Source organism: Oncorhynchus nerka, linkage group LG15, assembly GCF_034236695.1.
Source record: "Oncorhynchus nerka isolate Pitt River linkage group LG15, Oner_Uvic_2.0, whole genome shotgun sequence".
In the NCBI taxonomy this organism is placed as follows: Eukaryota; Metazoa; Chordata; class Actinopteri; order Salmoniformes; family Salmonidae; genus Oncorhynchus; species Oncorhynchus nerka.
The window spans coordinates 6,056,329-6,067,660 of NC_088410.1; the positions used below are offsets into that span (position 1 = coordinate 6,056,329).

Below are 11,332 nucleotides of genomic sequence, written 5' to 3' on the forward strand. Positions count from 1 at the left end.
CAGAGTCAATGTGGAGGGTATATACAGGAGGTACCGGAACAGAGTCAATGTGGAGGCTATATACAGGAGGTACCGGAACAGAGTCAATGTGCGGGGACACAGGTGAGTCGAGGAAAAATACTACTCCTATTACAGAGCAAGTGGTAAAGATTCATATGACATCCATTGTTGGAGGACTGTAGCATCTAATGATGAAACATGTAGCATCTCCACAGAGGAGCTCTGTCATGATTGTAGCAGGTTTACTAACAAGTTACTTATATTAGCTGTGTTGACTATGACATTACTTTAGCTAATATGGTGACAACGATGTAGGATGTGTGTAGCAGTTATTAAATGGTTTGGTATGGAAAGGTTTTAACTCCTGGTCACTTACAGTTGATGTGTTGTGCATTGACGTCCACAAGCGAAGGGAAAAGGTGAGCGAATTGATGTGAGAGGAAATACAACGTGGCAGTTGTGAAAGTGAACTGTGTTTACGCATCATCAGGGGTGAATTCATTCAGCTGATTCTGTTGCATGTGATGCATTTGCTCTGTTGTTTACAGTATGATTTGTATCATATAGCGCTTGGCTTTAAGGGAAAAGTATGGTCACATCTAATAAAAACGAATGTGAAAAATTAACAGAGTATTAACAGAAATGTGTTTTAACACACTACCTATTCGTAGAAGTATTTATTCATCATCCACATATTCATTTTAAGCTTCTACGTCTGTGTACAGGAAAGTATTATTTGTAAGACGTAAGAGAAAATATATCTGTTTATTGTTAAATTATTATGACGTTCTTTCCAACACAAAAAGTGTAATAACTATTGTTTCCAAACTGCATTACCCACTCCAGCCAGCAGATGGCGATTGGCGTCTTTCAGGTGATGCTACTTGCGTGACGTATAATGGACTGGACGGGACACTTCTTCAGGAACAACAACGCGGCTACTCTTTCAACCACCTCGGTAGCCTGTTAGCCAACATAAAACTGAAAGATTGATTCTTTAGACCATGTTATTGTACATTAGCTAATCTCAGTGTTTTAGACAAATTTCGGTTGACGTATCTACTGGTGAACTTTAACCTAATGTGCTTGTTCAATTTGCAAACTTGTTAAAGATTGATACTGAGGTTAGCACTAGGCTAGTCGCTAATGCTAGCTAGCTAGCTAACATCCCTGACCATGAGCTCACTGAACTACTCCTCCCTTGCTAATGAAGAGGAGGTCTGCTTTACGGAGAAAGAATCTTTCAGAATGAAAAAGGAGGAAGAGGAGGCTGTTATGGTGAAAGAAGAGAAAGAACCTTTTAGAGAGGAAGAGGGTGCTATCTTAATAAACGTGAAGGAGGAAGACGTTTTGAGAGTGAAAAAGGAGGAGACAGAAGATCCGATTGACACCAGTGAGTACTGTCTCAAAAACAGGGACACAAACTATGCAGTTGTTGAACTAATATGGAGTTTTTAATGGGCATTCTTACTGTAGGAATTGTTAAATGGTCGATCTGCCATTGGTTCATATACTTTTGCGACTTTTCAATTAGATGTATTGAATTCTCCATGTGGTCGACATTAAAGTCCGCCTCATCTACTATAACAGTCTTTTAAAATTCAATATTGGTGCGTATGTTCTACTTAAAATATAAAAAAGGCACCCATTTTGTGGAACAACCCTTTTACATTTGCACCACAAATATTTTTTTAGGAAATCAAGATGAAAGTGGCCATTTTAGGCCCTTTTTAGACATATTCATGCCTCTTGTAAGACTCTGTGATTGCAATAGAAGATCATAAGTTTACCATCTGTTTGATGTTCTCATTCACACAGGAGAGAGACATGACTATGGTGGATCCTCTGCGGAGCCTCAACAACATCCTGATGCTGACGAGGCAGAGAAGAGTCTCTCCAGATCAGAACACCAGATGGTACAGCTTGGTCTGGTCTAGCATACAGCTTGCTTTATCGGCTTGGGCTGGGTTTCTGTAGAGCACTTTATGACAACAGTGACATCAGCATCCATAATGATATGTGTCTGTGTCCCCTCTTTATGGTTACCAGGACAATGCTAGCCCTTCCAGCCTCCCGGAGTCCATGTGTCGTGCCTCTCCCGGTCGCACCTTACTGCTGGGTATGAAGAGGTTGTCTGTGCTGCTGGTGGACTGCAGGAAAACAACGGGGCTGAGTGGAACTGTGAGAGGAGGAGAAGAGATGAAAGGATCAGATTTGACTCATCAAAGTAAGTGCTGTAGTTTAGTTTGAACAAATACAATAGATCTGCCCACTGGTATCTGTTACCAGGACAACCAGTGGAGTTCTGTTAGTTGACAGGAAGATAGACTGGTGGATATGGATGTTATGAATATCATAACACTGAAAAAGGATTCTGCCAATGAAAAGAGAGAAAGTTAGCTTTAGAGAGAGAATTTCAAGATGATCCAATGTAAGGTGCTTGTTTTACAAAAACTTATCCTTAAAACATTACATTGCCTGTCCCAGTCAACCCCCCCTATCTTTACAAGACTGTTGAACAGGCAAACTAAACTCTAGACACTGTTAATTAATGAACTAATACTGAGGAAAGCTGTGATCAGGTTTATAGGGAAGGACATTCAATAAACACAGCACTTAAAAGGACTGATTGGCTGAGAGAAATTGATGACGATAAAAATATTGTTTGGGCTGTTTTGTTAGACTTCAGTGCGGCTTTTGACATTATCGAATGTAGTCTGCTGCTGAAAAAACGTATGGCTTTACACCCCCTGCTATATTGTGGATAAAGAGTTTAAAAAAAACAACTAACCTTTTATTTAACTAGGCAAGTCGGTTAAGAACAAATTCTTATTTTCAATGACTGCTTAGGACTGCCTTGTTCAGGGGCAGAACGACAGAGTTTTACCTTGTCATCTCGGGGATAAGATCCAGCAACCTTTTGGTTACTGACCTACCACTCTAACCACTAGGCTACCTGCCGCCCCAGAGCCACCTGTCTAACAGAACACAGAGAGTGTTCTTTAATGGAAGCCTGTACAACAAAATCAAGGTAGAATCAGGAATTCCCCAGGGCAGCTGTTTGGCACCTACCTTTTTCAATCTTTACCAACGACATGCCAACGACATTTGAGTAAAGCCAGTGTGTCTGTATGCGGATGACTCAACACTGTACACGTCAGTTACCACGGAAACTGAAATGACAGCAACACTTACAAAGAGCTGCAGTGAGTTTCAGAATGGGTGGCATGGAATAAGTTAGTCCTAAATATTTCAGATTACCTTAAATTATATGGCCTACTATGCTAATTCTGTAGCGGTATTGTTAGAGGGGGGTAAAGATAAAGTTTTGTTGGGGCGCCAGGCAGGTATTAACCCTAGTTATTAAAGTTGAATAGATAGAGTAGAATAGATAGAGTAGTGCTTCTAGACACATTCTAAACATGATGGAGTCTTAAAGGAGGACTGTAGCATCTAATGATGAATTACTATGGAGTCTGATGCTTTAAATGAGAAGTTTACCCAAAATCCAGTAACTTCTAAGTGATTCCATACATTGAAACTAGTCCAGTGGATTTTTTCAGTTTTAGAAACTTGCGAGTATTTCTCTCCAATATGCATAGTAATATGCATATATTAGCTTCTTGGCCTGAGTAGCAGGAAGTTTACTCTGGGCACACTTTTCATCTGAACGTGAAAATGCTGCCCCCTATCCCAAACAGGTTAAAGTAGGACTGTAGCATCTAATGATGAAACATTATGGAGTCATATAAAGGAGGCGTGTAGCATCTGATGATGAATTACTATGGAGTCTGATGCTTTAAAGAAGAAGTTTACCCAAAATCCAGAAACTCCTAGGTGATTCCATACATTGAAACTAGTCCAGTGGATTTTGTCCCTCTCCCCCTCTCTCTCCCTGTGGTGCTGTACTGAAACAGCTGCTCTCCCTCTTTCTCCCTGTAGTGCTGTACTGAAACAGCTGCTCTCCCTCTCTCTCCCTGTATTGCTGTACTGAAATGGCTGCAAAAACTTGACTCGTGACATTGCTGGATGCGGGCCTAGCTCTGCTGCTTTGCCAGTTAATTTGTTATTTTATTACAGCTATGGCCTTTTTTTTTCACCTGGAGTTGTTTGTTTATGTCTGAGAAAAAAACTCTGTTCAACTCATAAAACATACAAAATAAACTCAGCAAAAAAATGTACGTATCTTTTCAGGGCCCTATCTTTCAAAGATTATTGGTAAAAAATCCAAATAACGTCACAGATCTTTATTGTAAAGGGTTTAAACACTGTTTCCCCTGCTTCAATGAACCATAAACGATTAATGAACATGCACCTGTGGAACGGTCGTTAAGACATCAACAGCTTGCAAACGGTAGCCAATTAAGGTTACAGTTATGAAAACTTAGGACACTAAAGAGGCCTTTCTACTGAATCTGGAAACACCAAAAGAAAGATGCCCAGGGTCCCTGCTCAACCGTGTGAATGTGCCTTAGGCATGCTGCAAGGAGGCATGAGGACTGCAGATGTGGCCAGGGAAATAAATTGCAATGTCTGTACTGTGAGACGCCTAAGACAGCGCTACAGTGAGACAGGACGGACAGCTTATCGTCCTCGCAGTGGCAGACCACGTGTAACAACACCTGCACAGGATCGGGACATCCGACCATCACACCTGCGGAATAGGTACAGGATGGCAACAACAACTGCCCAAGTTACACCAGGAACGCACTATCCCTCCATCAGTGCTCAGACTGTCCTCAATAGGCTGAGAGAGGCTGGACTGAGGGCTTGCAGGCCTGTTGTAAGGCAGGTCCTCACCAGACATCACTGGCAACAACGTCGCCTCTGTCACAAAAAGTCACGGTTTTGTCTTCAGGGGTGATGGTCGGATTCGCGTATATCGTCAAAGAAATGAGCATTACACGGAGGCCTGTACTCTGGAGCGGGATCGATTGGGAGGTGGAGGGCCGTCATGGTCTGGGGCGGTGTGTCACAGCATCATCAGACTGAGGTTGTTGTCATTGCAGGCACTCTCAACGCTGTGCTTTACAGGGAAAACATCCTCCTCCCTCGTGGTACCTTTCCTGCAGGCTCATGACAATGCCACCAGCCATACTGCTCATTCTGTGCGTGATTTCCTGGTAGCATCTCACTGCAAGTTCTGCCAAATCTGGTGCAGTCCATGAGGAGGAGATGCACTGCAGTACTTAATGCAGCTGGTGGCCACACCAGATTTTTTATTTATTTTTTATTTTACCTTTATTTAACTCGGCAAGTCAGTTAAGAACAAATTCTTATTTTCAATGACTTTTCAGGGGCAGAATGACAGATTTGTACCATGTCAGCTCGGGGATATGAACTTGCAACCTTTCGGTTACTAGACCAACTCTCGAACCACTAGGCTACCCTGGCTCCCCAGATACTGACTGTTACTTTTGATTTTGACACCCCCACTTTGTTCAGGAGGATGGATTATCTTGGCAGAGAATAAATGTTAACTAACAGGGATGTAAACAATTCTGCAATCCTTTTTTTTCAGCTCATTCTCATTAAACATCCAACACTTTACGTGTTGCGTTTATAATTTGTTTATTGTAGTTACTATCAGTTTTAGGAACATCTTTCCAAATATTTCACCTTATTTTTTACTTTACACAAAATATGACATCAGCGATAGTCAAAATGTTGAAAATCTGTGAACGTCTAAATAAGAAATTGGGCCATTTAAACAGCAGGTGTTGAACCCTTTCAACAACGGGGAGATTTTACTGATGTGCTTTGTGTCTTCGATGTAAAAACAAGTTTTGGACTTCCACTTAAAATGACTTATTTACTTATTTTATGTTTAAGGAAGTGCGTACAGTCGTGGCCAAAAGTTTTGAGAATGACACAAATTTTAATTTTCACCAAATCTGCTGCCTCAGTTTGTATGATGGCAATTTGCATATACTCCAGAATGTTATGAAGAGTGTTCAGATGAATTGCAATTAATTGCAAAGTCCCTCTTTTCCATGCAAATGAACTGAATCCCCCCCAAAACTGGAAGCTTCAAAAGGAGGGTGGTGCTTGGAATCATTGTTCTTCATATGTCACCCACGGTTACCTGCAAGGAAACAGGTGCTGTCATCATTGCTTTGCACAAAAAGGGCTTCACAGGCAAGGATATAGCTGCCAGTAAGATTGCACCTAAATCAACCATTTATCGGATCATCAAGAACTTCAAGGAGAGCGGTTCAATTGTTGTGAAGAAGGCTTCAGGGCACCCAAGAAAGTCCAGCAAGTGCCAGGACCATCTCCTAAAGTTGATTCAGCTGCGGGATCGGGGCACCAACAGTACAGAGCTTGCTCAGGAATGGCAGCAGGCAGGTGTGAGTGCATCTGCACTGATATTCTGCAAAAGTTACATGGATTGGACTGCTGAGGACTGGGGTAAAGTCATTTTCTCTGATGAATCCCCATTCCGATTGTTTGGGGCATCTGGAAAAAAGCTTGTCCGGAGAAGACAAGGTGAGCGCAACCATCAGTCCTGTGTCATGCCAACAGTAAAGCATCCTGAGACCATTCATGTGTGGGGTTGCTTCTCAGCCAAGGGTGTGGGCACACTCACAATGTTGCCTAAGAACACAGCCATGAATAAAGAATGGTACCAACACATCCTCGAAGAGCAACTTCTCCCAACCATCCAGGAACAGTTCGGTGACGAACAATGCCTTTTCCAGCATGATGGAGCACCTTGCCATAAGGCAAAAGTGATAACTAGGTGGCTCGGGTAACAAAACATCAATATTTTGGGTCCATGGCCAGGAAACTCCCCAGACCTTAATCCTATTGAGAACTTGTGGTCAATCATCAAGAGGCGGGTGGACAAACAAAAACCAACAAATTCTGACAAAATCCAAGCATTGATTATGCAAGAATGGGCTGCCATCAGTCAGGAGGTGGCCCAGAAGTTCATTGACAGCATGCCAGGGCGGATTGCAGAGGTCTTGAAAAAGAAGGGTCAACACTGCAAATATTGACACTGCATCAACTTAATGTCATTGTAAATAAAAACCTTTGACACTTATGAAATGCTTGTAATTATACTTCAGCATTCCATAGTAACATCTGACAAAAATATCTAAAGACACTGAAGCAGCAAACTTTGTGGAAATTAATATTTTTCATTCTCAAAACTTTTGGCCACTACTCTAGGTCGCATTCTGTATCATACAGCAATTAAAGTTATATATTTAGAACTACCTGCTCGATTGGAAACCAGTGACGTCTGTGTCTTGAGTGTCCTAGAACTGTTTAGTTTTTTGTGTTCTGACAAAAAAAACAGAATGAATAAATAAGTAGTGTAAACATTGTCAGTAATTACCAGGTAACTCGACACTGGCCTTAGGTTATTGAGGGATCTGATTAGGATTTACCCTCGTAGCAAGGCCATTTTATATGTGGAGGTTTCATTCGGGTCTCTATTTTAAAAAACACACTGTCTTTGGCAGGAGAAAGACCAGTCTCAGAGGAACCAGAGCCAGGGACGTCCAAACCAGCAAGAAGACACCAGTGTTCCCACTGTGGAAAGGGTTGTAACCACTTAAATGAGCTTAAACGACATGAGAGAATACACACAGGGGAGAAGCCTTACCACTGTTCCCAGTGTGGAAAGGGTTTTAACGATTTGGGGAAGCTGGAACGACACGAGAGAATACACAGAGGGGAGAAGCCTTACCACTGCTCCCAGTGTGGAAAGGGTTGTAATGATTTGGGGAAGCTGAAACGACACGAGAGAATACACACGGGCGAAAAGCCTTACCACTGCTCCCATTGTGGAAAGCTTTTTAACGATTTGGGGAAGGTGAAACGACATGAGAGAATACACACAGGGGAGAAGCCATACCATTGCTCCCACTGTGGAAAGTGTTTCAACCAGTTAGGGACCCTGAAACAGCACAAGATAATACACACAGGGGAGAATCGTTACCACTGCTCCCAGTGTGGAAAGGGTTTTCACGATTTGGGGAAGCTGAAACGACATGAGAGAATACACACAGGGGAGAAGCCTTACCAATGCTCGCAATGTGAAAAGATGTATAGCGAGAAAGGACACCTGAAAGCCCATGAGAAAATTCACACAGGGGAGAAGCCTTACCAATGCTCCCAGTGTGGAAAGTGTTTCACCTGGGCAGGGTATCTGAAAAAACACGAAAGAATACACACAGGGGAGAAGCCTTACCACTGCTCCCAGTGTGGCAAGTGTTTCAACGGGGCAGGGGATCTGAAAAAACACGAAAGAATACATACAGGAGAGAAGCCTTACCACTGCTCCCGCTGTGTCAAGTGTTTTAACCAGTTAGGGGCCCTGAAACAGCACGAGAGAATACACACAGGGGAGAAGCCTTACCTCTGCTCCCAGTGTGGCAAGTGTTTTAACCAGTTAGGGACCCTGAAACAGCACAAGATAATACACACAGGGGAGATGCATTACCACTCCTCCCAGGATGCAAAGCTTTTGCCCATTTCGGAAGCCTGAAATAACATGAGACACAGAGGAGAAGGCTTACAGAAGGTTAGATTTTGGGAAAACATATTACTCATAACAATCACTTAAACGTCATTAGAGAATCCACACAGGAGAGAGAAATTACTTCTCTTAGCATGTATATTGATATTTCACATCTCATTGACTCACAATTCACCAGAGAACATACACAGTGCACCCGTTGTCTTATATTGTTGCCTTATAATGTGTTTACCTGTTTTTACCAGATGAAATTGCTTCTTCCAATTATTGATAAACATGTACCTGTTAAGAAACTGACTGTTAGATATGTTAAGGCTCCATGGATTGATGAGGAATTTAAAAACTATGTTTGAAAGAGTTGGGGCAAAAGGAGTGGCTAATAAGTATGGCTGCACATCTGGCTGACTCTCGTACTGCAAATTGAGAAATTATGTGAACAAACTCAACAAAAATAATAAACTTATTATGAAGCCAAGATCAATGATATAAAGAATGATGTAAAAAAACACCATGAAAGAAAAGCAGTGCAAGTTTTGAATTTTGTAAAGTTAGTGTGGGAGAGGTGGAAAAATTGTTATTGATCAATAATGACAAACCTCCTGGCATTGACAACTTAGATGGAAAGCTACTGAGGACAGTAGCTGACTATAGCCACTCCTATCTGTCATATTTTTAACATGAGCCTAGAGCAAAGTCTTTGTTTTCAGGCCTGGAGGGAAGCCAAATTAATCCACTACCTAGTCATGTAAGACTGGAAGTAAGACTGGAACATAGTATCAACAGGAACTCTTAGTTCCCTTTATCCATCTGTTACCTAAAATATAGTTTCAACACACAGACATCTGACTTTGTACAGTTGACCTTTTCATGCACTTGCAAGGTGTCTACCACTGATTCTCAAGCTAAGCAAAACATGAATCATTGTACTTTTGTCATCACAGGTGTTCCTATAATGTACAGATATCATCAAAGTTCTTACAAGTCAAATTACACACATCTCTGACACACACACTTAACCCACCAGACATGCCACTGGGGGTCTTTTCACAGTTCACAAGATTCCAGAACAAATTCAAGAAAGCGTACAGTATTATATAGGGCCCTTATTGCATGGAACTTCCTTCCATCTCATATTGCTCAAATAAACAGCAAACTTGGTTTCAAAAAACAGATAAAGCAACACCTCTCCCCTATTTGACCTAGGTAGTTTGTGTGTATGCATTGATTTGGAGGCTACGTGTGCCTTTTACAAAATGTATGTAGTTCTGTCCTTGAGCTGTTCTTGTCTATTGATGTTCTGTATTATTGTCACACCATAGAGAGGCTTTTTATTCTCTATTTTGGTTAGGCCAGGGTGTGACTCGGTTGAGAATTCCAGTTTCTTTATTTCTATGTTTTCTATTTCTTTGTTTTTGGCAGAGTGTGGTTCCCAATCGGAGGCAGCTGTCTATCGTTGTCTCTAATTGTGAATCATACTTAGGCAGACTTTTTCCACCTGTGTTTTTTGGGTAGTTGTTTTCTGTATAGTTGATTTGCCTTACAGAACTGTTCATTCTTCTCTTTGTTATTTTGTTCTAATGTTTTTTGATTAAATAAAAATCATGAACACTTACCACGCTGCGCTTTGGTCCATGCCTTCCGACGAGAGACGTGACAATTATGTGTCATGTTTTGTGTTGACCGCAGGAGGGGTAGCTGCTGCTTTTACAACAGCTAATGGGGATCCTAGTCAAATACCAAATACCAAACTCTGTTATTCTCTCTGAGCTCAGAAATAAAGAATCTTGGTTTGACTTGGACTTCAGCAGATCCTTATATTGTAATATCCACTACAACTCACCCACAGATTGCTGTTTCATGATTGTCTCAATGAAGAGTTCCTCATTCCACTTTCCTGTGGGCTTTTACAAGCCTCCCACTGGTTGAATAAACATTGTTTCCACATCAAATTAAAAAAACATCCTTAACATTGATGAACCTTCTATCTTCATCCCTAAACTAGCAACATTAACTATTGTCTATTGTTATTCTCAATTACATTCCTGGCCTTATGAAATCCTAGCTAAATACAATGTTGATGTTTTCATGTCTTTGGTTATGCAAACATTTGTTTATTTGATTATATTTCTCATTAAGATGAATATAGTTTTAATTCTACATTTTCAAGGCTGTTTAGGCCATGTGTTCCCTTATGGGTCAATGATTTTAATTAGAATAATAGCAAATATGCTCTTGAAAAATCACTTACAGTTTCTTTGGAAAGATTCAGACCCCTTGAAAACTTTTAGGTTTAGGTCACAAGTAAAGGGGACATCTTAAATATTACAATGACCCTTTCAAAGACAGACATCCCCCGGACCTCCCCTATAACTATTTTTAAAAGGGTAAAAATGATCTGTTTTCTATAGCATTAAGGTCAGGGCGTTGTGATGCCCACTCCAATACCTTGACTTTGTTGTCCTTAAGCCATTTTGTGACAACTTTGGAACATCTTGGTGTCATTGTTCATTTGGAAGACCCATTTGCATCTGCTTTAACTTCCTGACTGATGTCTTGAGATGTTGCTTCAATAATTCATCTCTCCCATGATGCCATCTATTTTGACCAAGTGCCCCATCTTTCCTCCAGTGTATGTGACCCCACAACATGATGCTGCCACCTGTGTGCTTCACAGTTGGGATGGTGTTCTTCCATTGTAAGCATCCCCATTTTTCCTCCGATCATAACCATGGTCATGTGACCAAACAGTTCTATTTTTGTTTCATCAGACCAGAGGACGCCTTCAGGCGTTTGGAAATAACTCCCAAGGATGAACCAGACTTGTGAGGTCTAACCTTTTTT

The 11,332-nt window shown here is 41.3% G+C and overlaps 1 protein-coding gene across 1 annotated transcript; it reads left to right on the plus strand.

Annotated features, from left to right (window-relative positions):
- The first annotated feature begins 6,944 nt into the window (after window positions 1-6,944).
- LOC135560313 (zinc finger protein 239-like) lies at window positions 6,945-10,103 on the plus strand. Its single transcript, XM_065002169.1, has 2 exons — window positions 6,945-6,965; window positions 7,406-10,103. The coding sequence occupies exons 1-2, from the start codon at window positions 6,945-6,947 to the stop codon at window positions 8,498-8,500; spliced, it is 1,116 nt and encodes a 371-aa protein (XP_064858241.1). The 3' UTR covers window positions 8,501-10,103.
- The last annotated feature ends 1,229 nt before the right edge of the window (window positions 10,104-11,332 follow it).

Coding starts and splice junctions, on each gene's coding strand:
- LOC135560313 (XM_065002169.1), top strand. CDS start 6,945: ATGCCAGGGCGGATTGCAGAG. Junction 6,966..7,405: donor TGCCAGGGCGGATTGCAGAG/GTCTTGAAAAAG, acceptor TTACCCTCGTAG/CAAGGCCATTTTATATGTGG.